This window comes from Lupinus angustifolius, chromosome LG19 (assembly GCF_001865875.1).
Source record: "Lupinus angustifolius cultivar Tanjil chromosome LG19, LupAngTanjil_v1.0, whole genome shotgun sequence".
In the NCBI taxonomy this organism is placed as follows: Eukaryota; Viridiplantae; Streptophyta; class Magnoliopsida; order Fabales; family Fabaceae; genus Lupinus; species Lupinus angustifolius.
The window spans coordinates 14,596,806-14,622,016 of record NC_032027.1 but is presented as its reverse complement, the minus strand read 5'-3'; the positions used below and the strand labels follow the sequence as shown (position 1 = coordinate 14,622,016).

Genomic DNA, 25,211 nt, shown 5'->3' with positions numbered 1-25,211 from the left:
GCCCGGTCCGGTACCAATAACACTGAATTAGAGTGTCTGACAAAACAGGAAAAGAAATTGTTTAACTCTAACCTATGGGAGCATTGAGCTTCTTTGGGCCTTATTCATGTTCTACAATCATCATACCCATTGATTTGCTTTTTTTTATATAAATATATTTCAAGCATTGATTTACTTGAAATATAAAACTCAAACTTTTCATTAGCTATCAAGTTTAATAGAGTATAATATTTATACAAGGAGTGTTATGAGAACCAGATCGGACCAGATGGTTTGACCAATTTGACAGCTGACCGGACTTGAAAACGGTTTTGGTTAGCAGTCTTAATCGAATGAGGGTTGAACCACTTTGAACCGAAGAAATTGCAGTCTGACCGTGTTAAACCTGGTTCAACCATATTAACCCGGAAAGTAAACCGAACGGTTCAATTAAAAAATTTAAAAAATGGAACACCACTCAAATATTTTGTTCTACTCTAGTCCAAATAAAAGGTGAAAATATGTTACTTTTATATAATTATTATTATATAAAACTTTACATCTACATATAATTATATATTTCTTCATAAAAATTATTAATTATGTATAAAATCACCTCATCATATTAGACGGTTTAATTGTTTAAACCGGTTAAACCTTATATTAAACCCCTTCCGGTTTGACGTCCGACTCAGGTTTCACAACATTGATATAAAGATTTAAACATAAATGATAAATGGTATAAAAATAATGTATAAAACTCATATATTGTCAATATATACATTTTTTCTTCATATATTAACGCGTTGCGTGTGTTTATACCGTTATTTGTTAAAGCACATGAAATATGGATAAAATGAGATTGTTGTGTCCATAAAGATGGATTGTTGTGATTTTGTCAATGAACTAAAGGAAAAAGATAAATAAATGTGAAATAATATTAGTATTCAATGAGATTATCTCTCACAATAATTGTTTGGACGAAAGACCCATGGAGAAAATATAATAGAGAAAATGACATCGAGAATTTAATGTGGTTCGACAGTTTGCCTATGTCCACAGCTGAAGAGCAACAAAGATTATTCCACTATGATAAAAGAGAACTACAAGTGTTTCATTCACTTCCCAAAACCCAAGTACACTCAATTTCACTCTCACTCAAGTATGTATCACACAATTAGAACAAAAAGAGAGAATATGCACTAAGCTAAGTATTTGGTGTGTCTTACAATGGCATGAAACACTCTTACTTATAGCCTAAGCTCTTGAAGATTATGTGCCAAAGGAAAAAAGCATTAATGTTGGTTTCACCATAGCCACTTCTTTTTACTTGGCTAGAAATTCTTCCTTTCTTTAAGATGATCTTTAGCCACTTCTTTTTGGTTGGCTCAAGAAAGTCTTTTCATCATCTTTTTCCTTTAGTCAATATTCAATAAATCTCCACCTTGGCTAAAAGACTATCATAGTTATTCTCCTACTACTCTTCTTCATGCTTACTAGAGATTATGAATATTAATCAAGTCCAGACAATGTCTGAACTTGGTAGTTGGAACTGACTTCGTCATCATGTCCGCCGAATTATCTGCAGTGGGTATTGTCTCCACTCTAACAAACCCTCTTTCCACTATGTATTTGATAAAGTGCATCCGAACATCAATATGCTTAATTCTTTTATGATACATTGGATTCTTTATGAGATGTATAACACTTTGACTATCACAGTAGATGGTTATTTCTTTGAGTTGTATACTCAACTCTTCAATTAGACCTCTCTCCCAAATGGCTTCCTTTACAGCTTATGTTACTGTGATGTACTCTGCTTCAGTTGTAGACAAAGCAACAATTAATTGTAGTGTTGTTTTCCAACTAATAGTACAACCACACAGTGTAAAGACATATCCGGTGAGCGATCTTCGCTTATCTAGATCTTCAGCATAATCTGAGTCAACATATCTAATAATCTTGTTTTCAACATCTTTGACTTTACCATACAAAAGTCATATATTTGTGGTACATTTCAGGTAGCGCATAATCCACTTCACAGCCTTCTAGTGAACTTTACCAGGATTTGCCATATATCTGCTTACCATACTTATTGCACGAGCAATATCTGGTCTAGTGCATACCATGGCATACATGAGAACACTAGCATAAGGTACACTTGATATCTCCTATTTTTCATTCTCAGTTTGTGGACACAAGGTCATTTAAAGTTTGAAATGAGTCACCAATGGAGTAGTGATTGGTTTAGCATTTTGCATGCCAAAGCGTTCCAACACATTCTCAATGTACTTCTTTTATGACAGAAAGAGTGTCCCATCTGAATCTCCATTCCCAGAATTTTCTTTCCAGCTCCCAAGTCCTTCATTTCAAACTCTGAGCTCAATGGAGCTTTCAAGTTTCTAATGTCCGACATGTTCTTACATGCGATCAACATGTCATCAATATATAAAAGCAATTATATGAATGACTTATTTGCAAGCTTCTTGTAGTAGACGCAACTATCATGTTCACTTCTGGAATATCCATTTTCAAGCATGAAGGTGTCAAATCGTTGATACTATTGTCTGGAAGATTGCTTTAGGTCATATAAAGATTTCTTCAGCAAGAAAACATGATCTTTCATCCCTTGAACTTCAAATCCTTCAGGTTGTTTCATGTAGATTTGTTCCTCCAACTCACCATGCAAGAATGTTGTTTTGACATCTAGTTGCTCAAGTTCTAGATCAAAATGAGCTACAATTACAAGTAAGATGTGAATAGAGCTATGTTTTATCACATGAGAGAAACCTTCATTGAAATCAATGTCTTATCTTTGTGTAAAACCTTTGGCCACTAATCGTGCCTTGAATCTTGCATCTTCAACCTCAGGGATTCCTTCCTTCTTCTAAAAAACTCATTTGCATCCAACAATCTTTTGAGCCTTCAGCCGCTTCACAAGAACCCACGTATGATTCTTATGAAGAGACTCAATTTCCTATGGCATGGCAGAAACCCATTTGGAAGCTTATTTGTTGTTGATAGCTTCTTCATATGACTGTTGTTCACAATTACTGATATCATCAACAACATTTAGAGCGTATGACACTAGATCAGCATAGCCATACTTTTTTGGAGGTTTTATATGTCTCATTTGCCTGTCCTTAGCCAACTGATAATGTTGTAATTTGGAGATATCAGTATCAGTACATGCATCATGGACTTCTTCTTCTTGATCAAGTGTTTTTTTTGTTGACTCTACCTTCTCCAAGATATTAGGATATTCATTTTCACTTGATGACTCTATATGAGGGTTCAGCATTTCAACTTCATTAAAAGTAACATCTCCACTAATAATGCACTTTCTTTTCTCTGGCCACCGTAACTTATATCCTTTCACACCATCAGTATATCCAACAAAAATGCATTTCAATGCTCTTGCATCAAGCTTTCCTTCTTTGTTATAAGCATATGCAGGACAACTAAATATCCTCAAATTTTCATTATTTGTCGGAATACCCGACCACATCTCTTCTAGAGTTTTAAAACCAATGGTTGTTGATGGACATCTGTTAATCAAGTAACAAGTTGTACTGACAGCTTTCGCCCAAAATTCTTTTGGCAATCCAGCATTTGACAACATACATCTTGTCATTTCAAGTAAGGTTCTGTTCATTCGTTCTGCAAGTCCATTTTGTTGTGGAGTGTGCCTCACAGTATAATGTCTCACAAGACCGTGATCCTTGCAAAAATTTCTAAATTCTCTGATGCAGAATTCTAGACCATTGTCAGTTCTCAGTCTCTTGATCTTTCTCTCAGTTTGCTTTTTGATCAAGGTTTTCCACAGTTTGAACTTGACAAATGCTTCACTTTTATGTTTCAAAATGAAGATCCACACCTTCCTTGAATAGTCATCAATGAATATTAACATGTATCTACTACCACCATGAGAAGGTACTTGGGAAGGACCCCACAAGTCAGAATGTACATAATCCAACGTGCATCTTGTTCAATGAACTGCAACATTGAATTTTATCCGACATTGTTTTTCGAAAACACAGTGTTCACAAAAGTCTACCTTCCCGACTTGTTGATCGCATAGTAATCATTGTTTGGCCAACTCGGCTAGACCTCTTTCACTGACATGACCCATTCTTAGATATCATAGTTTGGTGACATCAGAATCAGATGTTGAGGATACAACAACACTCATGATTATGTTTCCTTGTAATATATAGAGAATATTCTCTCTTTTTTCCTTTCCTTACAACCATAACTCCTTTATATATTCTTCTAGCTCTACCTTCACCTTTGTAGCTATAACCTTTTGAATCTAGTGTTCCCAAGAAAATCAGATTTTTCTTCAATTCTAGAACATGCCTTACATCTGTCAACAGCCTTACAATTCCTTCGAACATCTTGATTCTAATTGTGCCGATGCCGATGACCTTGCAGGGAGTATTATTTCCCAAAAGGACCTTGCCCCCATCTAAGGGTTTGTAAGTGGAAAACCAATCCTTAATGGGACACATGTGATATGAGCATCCATAATCAAGTATTCATTCATCTTTTGAGTCGTGATGTCAATGACCTTGTAAAGAGCATTATTTCCCAAAAGGACTTTGCCCCCATCTAAGAGTTGGTATGTTGAAAACCAATCCTTAATGGGACACATGTGATATGAGCATCCATAATCAAGTATTCATTCATCTTTTGAGTCGTGCTCTGAGACTATTAGTGCATTGACACTATCATAGCCATTTGCTATAGCTGCATCTCCATATTCATAAATTTTTTCCTTACCTTTGCGCTTTGGGCAATTCTTTCTTATATGCCCCTCCTTATGACAGTAAAAGCATTTATACTTTCTAGGTTTTGCTTTAGACTTGGACCTAGATTTCCCTCTTTCACCAAATTGATTTCGCCTATTTGTTCTTCCTATAACAAAAAAACTATCGCATGAGCCTTCAGATCTCGAATCTGATACTCTTTTCTCTAGTTCTTTCAAGTGCAACGCCGCCTTTACTTCGTCCAATGTCAGATCTTCTTGATCATACGTCATGATGTCGATGAAGTGCTCGTAAGAACTTGGAAGGGAACATAGTAGAGTAATTGTTTGGTCTTCATCTTCAATTTTAACATCAATATTCTTTAGATCAAGAATAATTTTGTTAAATTCATTCATATGATCTTTTATGAGTTTTCCTTACTGCATCAGAAGAGTATATATTCTTTTCTTAAAATACATCATGTTGGTGAGTGACTTCGTCATGTATAGGCTTTCCAGCTTCAACCATAATGAAGCAGTTGTAGTTTCATCTAACCCTTTTCGTAGAACTTCATCTCTCAAGCACAACAAAATTGCACTATGTGCTTTTTCCAAGTTTTCATCACTCTCGTCCTCGGCCATACTCTATGGTAACTTGTTTCTACCTTCCAAGGCTTTGCCGAAGCCTTGATGAACTAGTAGAGCTTTCATCTTCAATCGCCAAAGGTTTAAATCATTTTCTCCAAATCAAATTTAGCACTCGCCATGATAACCATATACCGGAACAATATCGTGAAAGTTCCCAGGAAAGAGATGTGGGTCTTAACAGACACGCTTAAATATCAGGTCTTTCTTTAGACAAAACTTTTCTAGACATGCACTTTCACATTATTATACATTTCCAGTAACAAGAACAATTCTTTCATGGTGTGTAAGATCAGACAATGCTGCAAATACATATCATACTAAGAATTTTATTTTAGATCGTACAACTTAGCATGTAAGAGCTCTACGAGCTCTGATACCAGTTTGTTGGAGCGGAAGACCCATGGAAAAATATAATAGAGAAAATGATACCGAGAATTTAATGTGGTTCGGCAATTTGCCTATGTCCACAGCTGAAGAGCAACAAAGATTATTCCACTATGATAAAAGAGAACTACAAGTGTTTCACTCACTTCCAAAAATCCAAGTACACCCAATTTCACTCTCACTCGAGTATTTCTCACACAATTAGAACAAGAGAACAAGAATAGAGAATATGCATTAAACTAAGTATTTGGTGTGTCTTACAATGGCATGTAGCACTCATATTTATAGTCAAAGCTCTTGAAGATGATGTGGCCAAAGGAAAAGAGCATTAATGTTGGTTTCACCATAGTCACTTCTTTTTACCTGACTATAAATTCTTCCTTTCTTCAAGATGATCTTTAGTCATTTCTTTTTTGCTTGGCTTAAGAAAGTTTTTTCATCATCTTTTTCTTTTAGCCAATATTCAATAATAATTATTTGTTTAAGCAAACAATTGGGAAATGTCCGCCGATTAATGCTAACACTTAGTTGATTGCCATGCTAAAAGGAAGAGGTTGTTTAAACCTCATTACATCATTCTTCAAAGAAAAATCATAGACAATTAAACTTGTGATACAGGGGATTGATGAGAGTTATGTGTTATTATAGTGTTTTCCATGAGATAAAAGCAACATTCAATAATATAATATATTAATACAAAAATTTATAATCAATTGATATTTTATTCATCATTTATTTCTACTTATTTATTTAAAATAGTCAATGATAATTAAATATAAATATGATTGATATAGTAATACTATAAAAAACTCTTATATTCTAAGAATTAGTGGCAAGTTTAAGATTTGAGATCATGAATTGTAAGTTGGATCGAGTGCTCCAAAATATATTAGAATTTGACAAATAATGTATATACAATTTTATATAACTAATTGTCTAAAAATATTAAGTATAAGGGCAACACATTTTTTCTCGTGTGCCTCATGTGTAGCTGCACAGCTTATCAAAGCATATATTTTTTTTCACATCTTCAAAAGAGTTTGCAATATACATAACCTACTTTTAAGGTGGATGTTTCTACATGACATGAAGAAAAATACAATAAAGTCGCTATATATTATGCATAATATTCCTTGTTAATGATGTTAATTAAAAGTGTGGTCTCAACAATATATTTCCAATCATAACATTCTAAACACGCATTAGACCCTTTACTTGACAAGGTTTCATTTGACTTCATCAAGTTAAACTCTTGTTCTTGATGTTAATCAATTTTTTAATTCAAGTTTGGTCGATAAAGATAATATTAATGAAAGAGGTTCTAAGTTTTTATTTCCCTCTTAAAAGTTTGGTAAAATATAAATTGGGGTTATCTGATTTTAAATAAAATGGAAGTCAGCATGAATAAATGGAAGATAAAAGTAGGCATCAATTTATAGTTTGTGAAGATTGCCAACACTGTCGATCTAAAAGATATGACAAATGAATATGCAATAGAAATTATCAATAGAATAAGAGAAAAATTTGCATTCAAACACATACGTCACATTATATATAGAGACAAGTGTATTTATTATTTTTGATGCTATCATTTATAATTAAATTTTAATTAGAATTAAATTCTTAATGTATTGTCAATATTTTATTGGTTATCCCCACCTACATATGTCTTGACACACATCTTTCTCAATACAAGATTAACATGATATTGACAAGAAATAATTGTCAATGATTATAGAAGAGAAGTTCAAAATTATAGATTCAAAATATTGTCATTAGAAAATGATTTCATTCAAATTAATATTTTTATAAGTGAAGTACATATATATTTACAATATAAAAATTTATACATAATCATTATATCGTTTATTTAAAAAAAATTGAAGAGTTAATAATAATTAAATATAAATAATAGGTAATGTAATTACAGTATATAAAACTTATATATTAACAATGCTTATATTTTCTCTCTCTATATACTAACTATAACACATTTTTTTAAATATTATCATTACTTCATTCATCATTATATGTTAATTATGATTGATACATAAATAAACATGAATTCTAGATGCAAAAACTAAAACTTAATGCATGTATTAAATTATTGTTATAATTTAATACTTTTAAGGATCATGATTATATTGGTGTGCACGTTGAGCCCATGAGAATTGTGTTAGAAAGAAACGGCTTTCTAACTTCTAAGTGTAAATTACCGTTTACATATTGTATATGGCAAACGGTTTTGAAAGACTTCAATCAGTATTAACATATTTGCATTGGCAAAAAATCAAATTTCCCAACCAAATATTAGTTTAGTAATATAAAACATTATTGAATTTTCACATAAACTAAAGGTTAATATTTAATTCCTGAAATTAATATTTAATGCACGGACAATTATAGACTTAAAGATATTAATTCTTACAAAAAATATGAAAATATACTTGGAGATACTCTTAATTGTACAAAAAAAACAAATATCATGTTTTTAATCAATTTTGTGGTGAGATTTTTCCATGAATGGTCTATATAAAAAAGCTTTCATAAGAGAACAGAGAAGAGTTTTTGAAGCTATTAAAGATGTTATGGGTTACATCAGAAACAATAAGGATTTAATATGTATAACTAATAGCTTAAATATTCTTTACACTTTTCAGTAATCATATACCATTGATTTATTAATCATAATTGACTCTCATACAAAAGTAATATAAATTAATGATGAATAATGTGCTGATAGTGTAAACTTTACACTATTAGTACAAAGATTTTAAACTCAAACAATAAACCAGCCAGTTTTGATATATGAAAATCAGTGAACATTCCCCTATCTTTTAATACAACTTTTTTTTCATTTAACTTTACTTTGTTTTTCTTAGTTTTTGGGCATTTTTTAATTTTTATTTTATTCTTAACTTCCTCTTCATCGATGATTCATTTCACTCTTGATTGGTTCTCCATCGATAAAACTCAATTGCAAAAACAAGATTACTCTATAAACATTTGATCTCACATTTCTCTGATAAAAAAACTTCTGAAGTTCCCTGAAAGTTTTTTTACCATAAAGTCATAAATATATACGTGTAAGAATGTAGTGCGATTCAATTCACCTTCCACCAAATCAACAAAAACTAATATATTAAAAAATTTGTTGTTAATTTTTTTAGCTTTAATTCTAATTTAAATACGAATCCGGACCCACTGGAAGCCATCAATTTTGAAGTGATGAGTCCATAGATTTGAAAGTTGAAAGAGTAAAGAATCCATATAATGTTTGAGAATAAAGTATCTCCTAGTATAAAGAGATAAATTATCTTTTTTAGCAACTAAAAACATGACATGTGTCATGTTTAATCATTTTTACAATAAAAATGTTTCTAAAACAAAACAAAACGTTACATGTGTCATATTTTTACTAGTTGGAAGAGATAAATTATCTTCTAATATGAGGATATATTTTATTCTCATAATGTTATACATTCTCATTGCATCATCAATCATTTATGTTTAGTTATTAATCACTTTTGAAAATAAATATTATAAATGAATAATAAATAATATATTAACTGTATATAAATTTGTACACGATATATGTTAAAATAACACCGCCGAAAAAAAAAAGAGAAGAAAAATTGATTATGACTCAGAGCTTAATAGCGAATAAACGCCTACCACCAATTGACTTGGGGAATAAAAATAAGATGAACTTTATTCCATGAGATTGTTATGTCCTTCTACTAATCTTTCTACTCATAAAAAAGTGATACATGATATTTATAATTCAATCATTAATAATTAAAGTATCTTATTATAACATATGTCATCTTCTCGTGAGTAAAAAGATTTAAGAGGAGGATATATCATTTTTTTATTAAATAAATAATAATAAGAGGAGACTATTAACTATCTCAAATAGCATTCATATTCTCTTTAATTTCATGTACCCAAAAAATATTCTCTTTAGACATGTTAATTTAATGAAGAATGCAATTAGACATGCTAGAGTGTTAATAGCTTCAGAAAAACAAACATCAAACTATTAAAAGTTAAGTTGATGTGGGTGATTCAAGTCCATACCAAGAAAGAAAAATATATTATCAGACCAAATGCATAGTTTTTAAATAAATTTCAAAATATGTCTACCTTTACATCTATAATAGAAATATTAAAACCATTCAACCCAAAAGTAGCAAACCAAACAAAACAAAAATAAAAGCTAACAATTTTCTACTTTACAAGTATAACTAACTAGAAATCTTCTATACTTAGTGTTCCTTATCATTATCCTGTGCAAAAAAAATATTAAAACTGTAGGTACACTAGATGTATATTTCTCAATTAAATTATAGAGAATGAAATGTTATTCTAAACTACGTTTCAGACCAATAATATTAAAACAAAAAAATAAAAAATAAAAAAATATGTAATTTTTAATTGTATGACATGTTTTCCGAAACATGATTTAAGATACCAGAATGAAAGTTAGAGAGTACAACCGCAACATAGGAAAAAGTAGCAAAGCATTGAGAGCAAGACAAAGGACTCCAGAAAAGTGAGACAAGCCCATAACAAATCATCCAACAAAGACAAACTCAACCATTGAAGGTTCCAACTTGTGTTCCAATACGACATGTCCAACACCGGCAACCTCCACGGCGATAGATTCAGCTCCGGCCACCGCAAATTCAACATGATGGATTAATTCTCTAGTGACGAGGGGAGGGGATTTATTATTGGTTTAGAGTTTTATATAGATGATGTTATATGGCGTGTAAGTTTGTGACACTAACACTAACACGTGTTTTCAGATAAGTATACCATTACTATCACTTCTTCTTTCAATTATTACGGAACATATGTTTCTTATAAGCCACTACCGTGATTTATTATTATCAGTAGAAACTTTACCAGTAAAGAATTAATCTATTTTAATGTATGTAATTCTTCCTTAATAATGTCACTTATAAGAATCAAAATCATGACCTTGTGATCAACATGAAAATTTAATAAGACCTTACAATACTAAACTACCGTCTTATTCATTTATTATTATTACTACGATACCATGCCTATTGAATATACAATTTACAAATTTGAGCGGTAAGATTTAGAAGGACTTTATAAATTTTTTAACTTGAGAAATAGTTACAAGATACGCATAACATTCTATAACAACTTCTAATCTCAACAATTTGGTATTCTTATAGAAGTTAATCCATTTCTTGTTTTATATGATAATAGTTGTAGAGAAAAAAAGGTCAAGAAAATTTTATTTGGAAAAACATAAAGGGTGTGAAGATAAAGTGTGAAAAATCATACCATCCTCACTCCTCAGGGCTTAATTGCACCTATGTTCCATTGTCTTTTATAGCTCATTCATTTTAACAAGTCTCTAATTTTACAATATGAATCAATGCCTCCAATTCTGTTAGTAAAGTCATTAATCATGCTTATATAAGTATTATTAGATTGACAATTAGCTCACTAAGAAGACTTGTATTTGGACTAATGTAAATGTTGAGTTTCAAAATTGTAATTCATTAGTTTATCTCGCTTTTCAAGACATTGGGCAACCTATTATTGTTCTTATTACATAAGTTTTATCATTTTAACAACTACCAAACTTTATGGATAAATCATCTTTTAAAATATTAATGGACTACTAGCCATATAAATAAGTTTTGTGACTAGAGATAAACAAAAGGCTAACAATACACAAACTAAGAAGTTGTGGGAGTAAATGTTATCAAACCAAAATGGAGGGACTAAAATGGTACAATTAAAAGAGTTGAAGGGCTAAAATACAATTAAGCTTGTCCTTTGAAGTAAACAATATTAATAAATATGCTAGAGATTTAGGTAAAATAGTTAAGTAAACTTAATTACATTAAGACGACCTAATATAATTTGAAATGTTTCCAAAAGCACATTATATCTATTTTCTTGAACTCCAACATGTTAGAATAAGCTTCAAGTCAAATGATTGTGACGAGTGGAGTCTTACTCAACTTTAGATCGAGTCATCCTAGAGAAAATATATCTTTCTTTTTTTGTGACATTACTCACCAACACCGGAGTATATTTGCATTCTACAAAGTAGGTCATATTTGACATTTTCCTACATTTAAATGCACTATCATTAGAACAATTACTAAGCTGTCATTTGATTGTGCAGTTAAAAAGAATAAAAAAGTTTAGGGGAGAGAAGTTGTAGAGAAAGTAATATTTTCCATTATTTCACTGTTATCAATATGTACTGGTCATTAAATTGATCAGGATGCTGATAAGTGATATAACATTCAAACGGTGGTATAACAATTTAACTAATGATTCACTAATTAAACAAACATACGAGTGAAGTTAGATATACAAATATATTATATTATATTTTAATGTTGAAAAGCTAATAAAAGGACAATAACGAATTTATTCTCATTAAAAAATTAATTTTAAATGAAAATTGATCAGTATGATTTATTTTGACTGATTTTGACCATTTTTTGATTTATATGATTGCATGACTGATATAATTATTGTACCATAATGATATGAGAATCGCTTCACCAGTAGAACTAGTTGGTACGGTCTTACTTTTACAATAGTGATTCATTTGGTTGAGAAGAGAGAAATGATTGAGAACTAAAAATAGGTGGGAGTCACACAATCTTTTCTCACAAAATATGAAGAGACAACTAGAATAAAAAGAGTTGAACAAACTTAAATGACGAATATAACTTTAGAATAATATAAATACAAATAATTTTCTATTTTTTTGTTTTTTCAAATATAATATTTTTCTGTTCTAATTTTTATTATTCAACCAAATAAGAGAGAAAGAAAAAAAGTTTTTTTTTCTTTTTTTCATTTCACTCATATCAAATAATATAAAAATATACTACCCTTCTAGCTCTTTGCTTCTCTTTACTATCTCTTTCATATTTTTTTCTCTTCTCACTTAGTCTCTTAACCAAAGTATATATTATAATTATAAAGGAAAAAGATTGTGTGTTAAAATACGGGTTGTGAATACCCTCAGAATCCTAACAATACCAGGCCCAATAGATAGGTCCTCCACATGGTAGACATAATCGAGCCCAAACCAAATACCTAACTCCAAAAACACTAATATTCTATTTTCTAATAAAACAATTACATTATGCATAAAAAAAGATTTACGTTGTCTTAATCATAAGCAAAATTTACTTTGTGGGGGCCATAAAAAGGGTACTAATTTTTTAACCGTCAGTTGAGGTGTTTCTTCTGTGCATATATATAAATATAAAAGGTAATAACACGAGTTCAATATCTATAAACATCAATTTAAAAATAAATAAAAATTATAATCCACTTAAAGGATAAGAAGTTTTATAATTTACAAAATAGTTAAGTATGATTGGAATTTTAATAATTTTTTAATAGTTTATGCAGTGTTAATGTATGTTTAAAAATTAAATCAAGATGTTACCAAAAACAAAATTTAATATTATAAAATTTCAAAATTTCAAAATCTGAAGCTGAACCGAAGATTCTTGAGAAAAAACCCTAACAAAAATAAGCATAAGCGAGCGCCGCAAGGAGCAATCACGTTATCCATACTGTAATACAAAATCGTTTAAGACAACGGTTCGATCAAAGTCCACGTCATCAATCCGCGTGAATTGTTGTTTCAACGGTCAAGATCATTGTTGCAGTGAAACGAAGGAAGAAGCTAGTATCTTCTTCTTCTTCTTCTTCTTCTTCTTCTTCTTCTTCTTCTTCTTCTTCTTCTTCTTCTTCTTCTTCATGCTCATTCTCTCCATTTTCTTCTATCAGAATTCGAAGATGATGAACATTGAGGAATTGAATGAACAAATGGAAGAGAACGATTTCATCGTTCTGAAACAGGAGGATGAGGAAGATGACTCTGAAGATGAATTTCAACAAGACGGAGAAGATGATGACGAGGATGAAGATGATGATGGTGAAGATGAGGAAGATAGCGACGGTGACGATGATGATGAAGATGAGGTTGAGGATGACGGTGGAGATGATGATGACGATGAAGAAGAGCAAGGCGCTGGAGCTGGCGGCGAGCGTGGCGGCGATCCTGACGATGACGATGACGACGACGATGAGGATGAGGAAGAGGAGGAAGATGACGAGGTAACTAACTTAGATTTTATCTTTTAAATGCTTAATTTATAGAAATTGTTTGAAATTTCTGTTTGATTTCGTGTTTGTTAGTGAATATTATCGTTTATCTTATAGCTAGGTTTTTGTGTGTTAGATTGTTCGTTTAATCGTTTATAATTAGTGGAAATTGATTATGATTTTTTTTCCTTTTCACTGTAAGCATTGTTGACTTGGTAGGGTTTATCATTATGTTTAAGATTTTTGCATCGGTACGGTTAAACAATAGAGGTTTTATAGCTGAATTTATCCGAAGAATCACTTTGCACTTTTTTATCTAATTAAATTTTCAATTATATCTTTGAGAAATTTGAATAATTGCGTAATCTATACTCTTCATATGTATATATCTAGTTAATATTTTACCAAATCCTTGCTTATTCTAAGTTTCAAGTTTCAACCATCTGAATTCCTTTGTTTGAATTACTTGAATAAATCTTCTGAATTTTTTTGGAACAAGAATTTCGAGAAATATTATTTACGCCTTTGAAGTGGATTTGAGAATCAATGAAATATGCGGTTTTAGTTTCTACAGGGAACATATCTGTCTTGCTTAATTGCTCCTGATTTATCTTTGTGGGGGGCATATTCAATAGCTAGGTTGAAAATTAAGAGAGTTGTCATAAATTTTAGTTATGCAATCTTTTGTGTTGCTGCATTGTTTTGAGTATAATTATGTATAACTATCTGTTTTCCTCTATTTAGTTTAACTGACACAAAAACCATTTAGGATGATTTGGGAACAGAATACCTCGTCCGCCCTTTAGGAACTGCCGAGGAGGAGGAAGCATCTAGTGATTTTGAACCCGAGGAGAATGGTGAGGAGGAAGATGAAGGCGACGACGATGGTGAAAAGGCTGATGTTCCATCATCAAAGAGGAAGAGGTTGGGTAAAGATGATTCTGATGATGACAACGATGATGATGGAGGAGAAGATGAAGATGATGCGAGACCCTCTAAGCGATAGAGTTGAGTCCATTGTCCTTAACAACTGAACCATGGCTCAATGGTTCACAATCTGTCCTTTGCACACATGTGAAAGAAAAGATAAGATGGTTCATGGAATTGTTTTTAGCTGTTTTATGTATTATTATGTTGCAGTTAGGGTTACTTGTTTCATTTGGTCAGTTCATAGTCAATGTGGGTTTTGCAGAACTCTTCTGAAGAGATGTTTAGAACAAATTTTGCAAACTTTAAATTTGTATTCTTGGTCCTTTATAGGTTGGTAGATCTTGTGCTCTATAATTTCTGGTACCCTGAAATATCTTATGCATTTACATTAAATCTGTTTATATCATTACATATTTTCTGGTATTTTCTGAAGCACCCAAAAGTGGAATTTGAAGTTATCTTACTTTATGTTCATGTATTTGAGATAGATGTCTGAATTTTGATAAGAGGACTAATTGATTGGGAGTTGGTACTGGATTTGACAAGTGGACGGTCAATAATACTATAAATTGTTCACTGTTTTGATAAGTTATAATTGTTTACAATAACTGTTTAAAATGTCAAATGCTTTAATGACTTGCAAACATGCTGCATGAGATATTGTGTTTTGGTGTTTTGGTTTTGAATGAATGATCATGATCCTATTGTTCAGTGTGTTAACATTATGAAAAATTCCTTAGAGTATCAACGTTAGTGGAACTCAAAATTTGTGATTAAATGGATCACATTTGTTTGTTGATATTTACTTCCCAATAATAACTTAAACAATTCAAGTTAAAATTATTGCAAAGTTCAATGCAGCGTGTAATTCCACTAGGGCGGCAATACCGACCAGCCTGACCTTGCCCTGTCTGTCTTTGGCCACCAAAATATGGGCTAACACAACCCAACCTTTATTATTAAAAGAACTCAAAATGTCAGTTCAATCCAAACAAGTTATCCATCAGACCAAGCTCATATTAACATCTTTTTAAACCCTTTCCAGTAGTGAACTTCGCAATACAAATTAGAAACGGTGAACTTGCAATAGAAATTAGAAAAGGTCTTATTTTTTAATCAACCCTGAATTTGACACAATTATGGATAAATCCATTATTTATTATCCAATTACTTTAATATCTCAATTTACTCAACCTAATCCTTAACATATTTTCTATCTTTTCACTCGATGTCTCATTAATTTTAATCGATTGAAAAAATATATTGAAGTTAAAAATTTAATTATTAAGTATTTTTTTGATTAATCAAAATTAATGACACATAAAATAATACATTTTGTGGAATAGAATATGTATTCTCCACATAAGGAGAGTATATCTGTTGTCTTACTTTTTGTATCACTTCATGTACCATCACCTCTGATTGAATGAACAAAAATTATTGAAGTTAAAATTATAATTATTAAATATTTTTTTGGTCAATCATATCTCCGGATACATAGAATTACACAAAAGAGTGATATAACATATGGACACGAAAATAAGTCACACCAAAATGGAAAATACGAATGTGGGTGATAGATCACCTCTTTAATTTACATCATCACTTTTTTAGAGGTATGCATAACCCAACACTACCCACCCACCTGGTTGGCTCAATCAGTTCGAATATGGTCGAGTTTCATTGGATTTAGGGTTAAACTCGAGTTAAAAAATTAGACTCGGTCAATATATAGGACAGGGTAAGAACAAACATGACTCGATACGTCTCATGGTCATTCATCATATTTGTATATGTGTCTATTCAATCGAGTATATAGTAATGATATCTTTTGGGTCAAAAGTATAATTGTTATCTATTATTTCGTTATATGTTCATGATTAACAATATATATGCATATATAATTTCATATGTCAAATTACATATCCATACTAATAGATAATATTAAGAATACTTTATCAGGAGATGTGCATTATTTAGTCGGGATCAGGGATGAAGTTCAAGTACAAAGACTGACCCGATTAACATTTATGGTCAGGTTAACTTTAAGTTTAGGACCGAATTTAGGTACAAAAAAATGATCGACCAACATTTAGATCAGGTAAGGAACAAATTTTACCCTATCTAACCTGACATGCTCACTCCTACTTTAGATCATGATGAATTGGATAAATTTATTAATATTTTTAATACTATTTACAAAAATACGTCAATTTTTAAACTATATATAGTTGCCTTGAAAACTATTTACCAACTAGGTCTATTTTGCCACATGAAAGTCAGAATTATTTTGGTTTTTGACAAATTTTTCAGAAAATTATATATAATAAACAGTTTTTATAATTACATATTTTCTTGATTTTTATATTTATAATTAGTAAAATAAAAATGTTAATAGGATAATATGTGACTATCATCTTGTTGAGAATATTTAGAGAATATTTGGATCGAGATGAATATCATATATAGTAATCATTCATGAGATTAATTTAAAATATTTTAAAATATGCCTCATCAATTCTAACGTTTTTCATTCAAATATTTGTATAACTAAACTAACTAACCCTGAATACTATTGCTCTCACGGTTCTTTTATTATGAGTTAACAACAATCAAAAGGAAACCACATGGTTAATGTTTTAGGTATGCATAATAGTTGATAATGAAAATAATATATTTTCTGATCGAATCCAACCACATTGTGAAAGATATGACAGCTAATATATTCCAGGTTTAAAAAACACGCTTTGAAATTTGAATGAAGATTGTTAGGTCAAGTAGTTATAAAAGATAATAACAAAATAACATATAACTTAAAATAAGATACGATAAATTAAACTGGTATATAAGGTAATCCTATTTTGCAAAGACGGTGTACATTACGAAGAAAAGATCCCAAGAAGGTTTTTGTTGTTGTCTTGCACAACATACTAAAGGAGACCTCAAGAATCAAAGCTTTCAATGTGTAAAGACTGCATAAGTCTCTTTAATGCAATTCAACTTTGACAAACTCATCAATGGAAGTTCCTTCAAATTTGAGTCGCATTAAAGGGACTTTTGCACTCTTAACACGGTGATAGCGTGAAGATATATATGAAGATCAAACAACGTTCATTTGTAAGACATGTTATTTTTGTTTTATAGTTGCTAATTTAAACTCATTATACTTTATGAAATAAAATATGATGAATAATGAAGTTTATGATGATTTTACTATTTAAGATAGCTTCTGTGTTTAAGGAATTGTCTAGAAAGTTTAATCAGGTTGAAAGTTAGAAGCGATTAAAAATTCTTCAATGTCAAAGAAGAGGAGCAGATTAAGCATGCCAAGTTTTTTTCAGGTACAAACTCAAACTCTCATGCTTATTGTTTTAAAAGCTTTACCAACTATACTGATTCTTGAATACCAAGTTTGTCAAGAATAACTCATTGATAACAATGTTTTAAGGCTTAAACAACAATGCTGCTTATTTTAACGAACGAAATCTCACTTCAAAAAGGAGATCGGGGATTAGAAGAACAGGGAAAATTTTCATGTATCAAGAATTTATTATCTTCTTTGCAAATTTGGGTGTACATTTCCATATTAGTTTCCTTACAAATTTGGGTGAATGATACTGTATTATATACCCTTCATTCTATGGTCCCTCATGTGTATCAATTTAGTCCCTGAAAATTAAAAACCCTAAAATGATATCAAAAAATATCAAATACAAGTCAAAATTAGCATTTTTATGATCACTAATAAAGACCATTTTGACTCACATCTATGATATTTAAGTACTAATTTAAATTTGTATTTTTTTCAGGGATTAAATAGGGACACATGACTTTTTTTAAACATGTTTATTCTAATTTTTAGGACTGATTGGGTAATTGTGCCTTTTAGAGAAAATAATAAGGTTGAATAGGTTTAGAAGCAGTAACTTTCTAGGAGAGAGTAGACACCATAACAATGCCAATTATGCATGCTAGTTAGCATCTATCGTTGGTGCTGATTAATGATTCTGTCTTGATAAATGCCAAAACAGTGTTGACATCTCTTCTTGCCTCACATTTCTTTAGTTCCCAAAGAAGGGTTTAATTAAGAGAATATTATCTAGAAAGTTCTTAAATTTGGCATCTTCCATGAAAGTAGGGAACAGAACATAAGACCAGCATTGGCAACACAAGGCAGGTGAATAAGGACACCCGTGACACACTGACCCAAAGCCAACTTAACCTTAAACAATGTGTAGGCTAATCCAAATTAGCCCATGGTTACGAAAAGCAAAACAACAAACCTGTGACAATCTTTTAATATGACCTGTGACAATCTTTTAACATGTGTGAAGAACAGTTTTTTTCCTTCAAGTTACCATGAAGACATCAACATCAATAAAAGAGGAGAAGGGGTCTCAAAGATTGAAAAGTAAGTTATTAGATAAGATTTTTTTTGTTTCTTAGTTTAAGACCTTAGTAGTTCATTTTAATTTTGATATCACATAAAGCTCATGAAAATTATTTTTCAAAGTTTTAAAGGGATGTAAAATATGAATAGGGTTTTTAAAAAGAAATTTTTAGAAAACCAAATAACAAGTTACTTAAAACAAAACAAAAATAGAGTAAAAAGTTAAGTTTCATACATCTTCCAATCTATCCTAAAACCCCTTTAAACTCTATACATGTCATCCCAAGTTTCTCAAAACAGCACAACACTTTCATAACACTATTGCCACAACTTCCGATTGCAAAACCTTTCTTACGTTTTTCATAAAAGTCTTACGAGAAATTCTGCATTTTCATACTTTCTAAAAAAACAAGAGCTAAGTGTGATATTGACTTCAAAGTGATCTTGAAAAGGATTCCAACCCCACAAGGGTATAGTAATCCTAAGCAATTCAGAAAAGTCTTATTCCAATCCACAAAATCAAAGGTTACAATAGGTTTTGGTGAGTGTTTATGTAATAAGAAAGTGATGTGCTTTCTTGTGGAGAATTAAATATTCTAAAAGAGAGCCTTGGTCTGAGATTTGTAAAGAAAATTAATTGCATAGTGAAAATCCCTTTGAATCAGTAAAGGGGACTGGACGTAGCCTTCAGTTGAAGAAGGTGAACCAGTATACATCTTTGTGTGAATCTCTCTACCCTTATCTCATTTAAATTTCTGCAACTATTATTCTACAAGTTTCTGCTTTTGTTGAAAACTCTGAGCTATCATTTTAAAAGGACAATATATTATGCAAATCTAATTCACCCCCTTAGTTGCTACTTAATGTTTACGATATGAAAGGACAACAAACTGCACACCACTTAAAAAATGTACATAAAAGCCTAAAAGGAATTAGAATGCAGTGACAGTGACATTTTACGGGGTCCAATTATTTTCCCATTTTCAATTGAAAAAAACAATTTTCCAATTTTTAACACACTCAACAGTAAAACTAACCTTAAATAGCAGCCAAGAGCCTTGGTCATTTTCATTCCCCTATCTTCCATTTCCACATACAAGAGAAAATGGTGAGGAGTTCAGCATGTGTACCTTATTTTGCACTTCACATTATTCTTCTGGCTTCTATGACCAATGCTGAGAATGGTGACTTGGTAGACCAAATATGCAAAAAGACACCCTTTTATGACATTTGCAACTCCACCCTACACTCAAACCCTCTAAACCCAAAATCTGATCTCAAGAGTGTGGCACTGATAATGGTGAATAACATTCTGGCAAATGCAACTGACACACTGAGTTACATTGAGAGGTTGATCAAGCAGAACTCAGGCCATGGGTTGGAGAAAGCCTTGGCTTTCTGTGCAGAGTCATACATCCCAATTGTGAAATACACTCTCCCACAAGCACTTGATGCCATTAACCAAGGCCGTTTTGGGTTTGCAAGTTACTGCATATCTGATGCTGTGAAGGAAGTAAGTACCTGCGAATCGAAATTCTCAGGCTCCACTCAGTCACCCTTAGCTGATAGAAATGGCTTTATGCAAAAGCTGGTTGATGTGGCTTCGGCCATAATCAAACTACTACTGAAGGGCTGATTTATTCACCCCTCTTCTGTCACATTGATAGCAGTAGCAATTAGTAATAGTAGTAGTAGGAGTTTGTACAAACCATGATCATATGTACTTCGAACCAGCTATTTATATCAACCATACTTTCTGGTAAATCTATTATGAGTCTACTTCACCACTTCCTTGTAACAGAGTCAAATAAAGTAATAAGTGTTCTGTTAGTCAAGATTTCTTAGAGCTATCTATTATCAATGGCATCTATCTGCACTTGCAAGCTAAAATACTGACAATGTCAACCAGAGAGTTTTTTAATAAGAAAAGTGTAAAGTTAAGTAAAATTAAGTACTAATTAGAATGGTAAAATAAAATTGGCAACATCGTTATCTATATCACAAAGCAAACTTCAAAAACAGCCTACTAGCTATCAATTTGACAGCCATAGAAAAGAGAAGTCATTGTCGGTCCTTCCCACTTGAAATTCTATTTGAAATAATACAGAATAGATAATCTACTGGAAGCAAAGGTTACAAAGTTTAAAGACAGGAATAACATGATGAAAGCTATCAAGTAGCTCAAGAGTGTCTCTGCTTCTGTCAAACCAAGCATCAATAGCAGCAACAGAAGCCAAAACTGCCTATCTTGATACATTTGCACACTCCCTCCATCAGATGATCAGAATATATGAACAATGTCATATGCAAAGCTTTATTTTGTCAAAGAAGCACAACGTGATAGCAAGTGTTTCAGCATACAGATATATAGAGGAAATAAATTCTGTTAGGCTGTGTTTTTGTTGGATACCACTACAAGTGTTCTGACAACCAATAGCACATGTCCAATGGGCATGGCAATGGCTGCTCATGAGTATCAGAAAATTCCCACCGGTTTATTCAGAATTTTTGTAAGTACTTAATTTTACTACTTGAATTTAGGAAATTTACTGAAATCCCTACCCACCCCAAAAGAATTTTCATATTTGTGAATCATGTTCTGGTGAAATTTTGAAAAACTTACTCCATTACTTTTGGTGCTATACATACAAGTATTACATTTTTAACAAGTTTTATGGTGTTGAATTGAAATAAATTAAATTTGCAGTTATACTCCACTGAGTACTTCACAAGAGAAGGATACGTCCAGAAAAGCACAAACGACTGCAGAAGTTTAAAAAAGAAAAGTTAAAATATGGAACACATGCACATACAAAAATGGCAAAATATACATATAGAGAGAACACAAGCAGCCACATAGATATTATGAATTATGACCTAGATAAAATGTACTTTGAAATGGCAGCATAAGATCAGTAAGACATTTAAATAAACCTCCTGTTCTGGAAACTACAGAAACCTTCCATTTAAAATCTCAATACAACATAAAAGCCTTATCCAATCTAATTTCATCAAACCTTCAGAGCTTCGTGTAATACACTAGATATTTCAAGAAATTATGAATGGGATAAACCCACTTCTCTATTTTTTTTTTCTTATTCCTCAATGGCCAGAAAAAAGCTCTCATTGGTCAAATGCTTGTCTGTGGTGGCCCCTCTCCTCTCTTCAATATATTGAGTGAAATTAGTTATAAAAATGTAATTTTTTAAAAAGTACATTACCAAAAACATTGTCTACATATATATATATGAAATTTCATATAGTTGACCCTTCGTTCTGGTGTTTTCTGGATTGTTCAGCTAGCAGCACTGGTGAATATGCAAGGAGCTTAGCAAACACTACATATTTAATGTGGCTTTTGTTGGTTTTCCTGACTTTCGTAATTTTTGTATTTAGGTTGTATATGGTGCTCTGCTCATAGAGGCTTTCTTGGTTAGACGTGCTGAATCTTGTATCTAGGTTTTTTTAGTTATATTTTCACGTGCCTATCCTCTTTGTTTGCATTCTTCCATTTTCCTAAAGAAATTTTCTTTTTCTATAAAAATAAATAAATATTTTATCCCTTATTTTTCATACATCTTTACATTCCTTATCCAAAAAAAATTCTTTTTTCACAAAAAAATATTCTCATGCCCAAAGAAAGATGTTTTGAACATAAAAAACATACCATTAGACCACTCAGAAAGCCATCAAGCAGCACCCGATTCCAGGAGTCAAAGTATGTGTGGATTGAAAATTTTGCTTTGGCTACAAGCCCAATTGAAGTAACTGCCATGAGAAGGAAATAAAACACAAATCCTTTCAAGGCTGTAAACCCCAAAATTCCAGCAACAAATCCGCCAATTATAGACAAAAATGTCCGGCTGCAAGAGACAGAAAAATTTCAATAGTAAACCTTAGGCATCATTAAACAGCTGTTTCATTTCTTTCTTTCATTTTCTTTCATTCCCTCCCTTTTCCCCTTTCTCTAAGAGTGATTCATTTATATATACATCTCATGCAGTCATGCATTCAGGTGTCTGTTTCACACAGATAGAATAACACAGTCATCAATACTAAAACCACCACTCCAAATGTTAGTGTCCCCAACTATTCCATAAGTGGGTAAAGAAAGAAAGGAAGAAAAACATCCCTGGTGTTTGGTGGTCCACCCCAAATGTAATATTTCTAGCTATATGTAGGGCAACAAAGTATATATATATATATATATATGCAGTAAAACCAACCTGTAATATATAATTTTCATGTTGCTTTGCAAATTCTCAGCATTTAAAGTCAGCAACTCATCCAGTCCGTTGCTTGATTTCTTCTCTGATGAACCTGACTCAGAATGTCCAGCCATAATATCTTCCTTGTCTAATTTGGTGATATGCTTCTGTAAAGGGAGATCAAAATGGATGATTTTGGTTAGAAATAAAAAGTAAATCATGATGTCGAAATTTTAATAAACATAAATATAAATATCCAGAACAATTGTGCTGAGGTTAATAGCAGGTAATTTGAAATAAACGGACATAAACTCTAAAATGATAACACACACACACAACGAACTTAATTAAAATTAAACTACTGGAACACAACTTCCAAAATAAATCTAGAACAACTTCCAAAATTATCAAACTATAGTCTCGAATTCTGCATACCTTGAAGCTACCCATTCCGACCAGGATATTCTGTTAGGACTTAAGCACATGAGGAGAGTCCAACCCAAAAGACTAGTTTATTAGGTAGGAGAGTCTTGTGGCTTAAGTACACATTGAGTTTGCTATTCTACTCAATGTGAAACTCCTAACATTGCCGCCCCTTTAAGGGCAGACGTCCACGACGGCTTTCACTATATTGACACTGACCCGATGGTAGCCCTTTCTCTTTTTGGCGGTTTCACTCACATATCAGTGTTCGGTAATGTACCTTAATTTAGCCTATAGGTAACCCTTTCCGTAACACAACTCTCAATGAAAGATAACAATTGTTAGGACTGAAGCACATGTTAGGCTCTCCTCGTGTGCTTAAGTCCTAACATATTATTAATTAGTACAGAAATTTGGTGGTAATATGAATTTATAAACTACAAAAATAAAACAGAGAACAAATACATGAAAATAAATAAATACACAAAAAACAATTGTTATTTAAGCACAACTTCAAAGTAGGGTTTGGAATTTGAGGGATTATAAAGTTAAGCTAAACTTGTATTTCAACTATAAAATTTCGAAAATTCAATTCTAACATTCTATCACGTGAACTCTAGCTATTCACATAAACATCAACATTCAAAATTAAACACGATGCAAGAACAGAAACCCAATCAAAACCACCAAAGGCAATAGTTGACTAGAAATTAATAATTTAATTCAACACAAAAAATATGAAAAAAACCGATTTAGTTGCTAGAATCGAATCTGAATCGAATAAAAAACTACGAATTCAACCGTCGTGTACATGATATACAGAATTAGATTAGATAGTTGAACCATGAAATCATTGTGAAACGAATCAGATCAGATCGAAGAGAATATAAAGGAGGCATTATCAAAATTGATAATGGAATCGCAGAGAGAATGTGGATTCAAAAAGGAACTTACCTCTTGAAGATTGAGATTGTTGATGCAGTTTTGGACTCACACTCACACCTTTCACGCTCTTTTTTGTTTATGCTGAATGATATATATCATTATTTATTTATTTGAGCTTTTGAGAAGGTTAAGTGAATATTTTATTTAAAAATAGTTTATATGATGTTCCTTTGAAAAAGAAAAAGAATCTCACTTCAATATGTTTATTTGAGTAGCTTTTGATGGTAACTTATTCCATACTCATTTAATGTTTATATAATATTACTCATCTAAAAGTACAGACACATTTCGAAAAAGATTGATTTTTTATAGGACGTAAGATATATTTAATTAACCAAAAAAACATATGTATATGATAAAATTTGTGCAACATGTATTTTATGATTTAGGCATCTCAAAATTTCATGTACTTCAATATCAATTT

At 31.5% G+C, this 25,211-nt stretch overlaps 3 protein-coding genes across 5 annotated transcripts; 2 read left to right on the top strand and 1 right to left on the bottom strand.

Moving 5' to 3' along the window:
* LOC109334824 (prostatic spermine-binding protein-like) lies at positions 13,286–15,233 on the top strand. Of its 2 annotated transcripts, XR_002106149.1 has the most exons (4): positions 13,286–13,476; positions 13,531–13,903; positions 14,661–14,947; positions 14,988–15,233. XR_002106149.1 is itself a non-coding variant. In XM_019570792.1 (3 exons), exons 2-3 carry the CDS (start codon positions 13,544–13,546, stop codon positions 14,895–14,897), a joined length of 597 nt encoding a protein of 198 aa, XP_019426337.1. In that variant the 5' UTR covers positions 13,286–13,476; positions 13,531–13,543; the 3' UTR covers positions 14,898–15,210. The 2 variants fall into 2 exon arrangements, 1 of the variants encoding a protein (XP_019426337.1); XM_019570792.1 differs by having other exon boundaries at positions 14,661–15,210.
* LOC109334752 lies at positions 20,079–21,261 on the top strand. The gene has a single exon (XM_019570678.1). It carries the CDS (start codon positions 20,317–20,319, stop codon positions 20,845–20,847), a length of 531 nt encoding a protein of 176 aa, XP_019426223.1. The 5' UTR covers positions 20,079–20,316; the 3' UTR covers positions 20,848–21,261.
* On the bottom strand, positions 21,149–24,920 carry LOC109334753 (ER membrane protein complex subunit 6-like). 2 transcript variants are annotated; one of them, XM_019570680.1, is made up of 5 exons: positions 24,797–24,920; positions 23,438–23,586; positions 22,879–23,074; positions 21,955–21,974; positions 21,149–21,523 (listed from the first exon to the last, which is right to left on the bottom strand). In XM_019570680.1, the coding sequence occupies exons 2-5, from the start codon at positions 23,551–23,553 to the stop codon at positions 21,493–21,495; spliced, it is 363 nt and encodes a 120-aa protein (XP_019426225.1). In that variant the 5' UTR covers positions 23,554–23,586; positions 24,797–24,920; the 3' UTR covers positions 21,149–21,492. The 2 variants fall into 2 exon arrangements, with proteins under 2 accessions (XP_019426225.1, XP_019426226.1); XM_019570681.1 differs by having other exon boundaries at positions 23,438–23,583; positions 24,793–24,886.

Coding starts and splice junctions, on each gene's coding strand:
- LOC109334753 (XM_019570680.1), bottom strand. CDS start 23,553: ATGGCTGGACATTCTGAGTCAGGTTCATCAGAGAAGAAATCAAGCAAC. Junction 23,075..23,437: donor ATGAAAATTATATATTACAG/GTTGGTTTTACT, acceptor TGTCTCTTGCAG/CCGGACATTTTTGTCTATAA. Junction 21,524..21,954: donor TCGTTTGTGCTTTTCTGGAC/GTATCCTTCTCT, acceptor GACAAAATAAAG/CTTTGCATATGACATTGTTC.
- LOC109334824 (XM_019570792.1), top strand. CDS start 13,544: ATGCTCATTCTCTCCATTTTCTTCTATCAGAATTCGAAGATGATGAAC. Junction 13,904..14,660: donor AAGAGGAGGAAGATGACGAG/GTAACTAACTTA, acceptor AAAACCATTTAG/GATGATTTGGGAACAGAATA.
- LOC109334752 (XM_019570678.1), top strand. CDS start 20,317: ATGGTGAGGAGTTCAGCATGTGTACCTTATTTTGCACTTCACATTATT.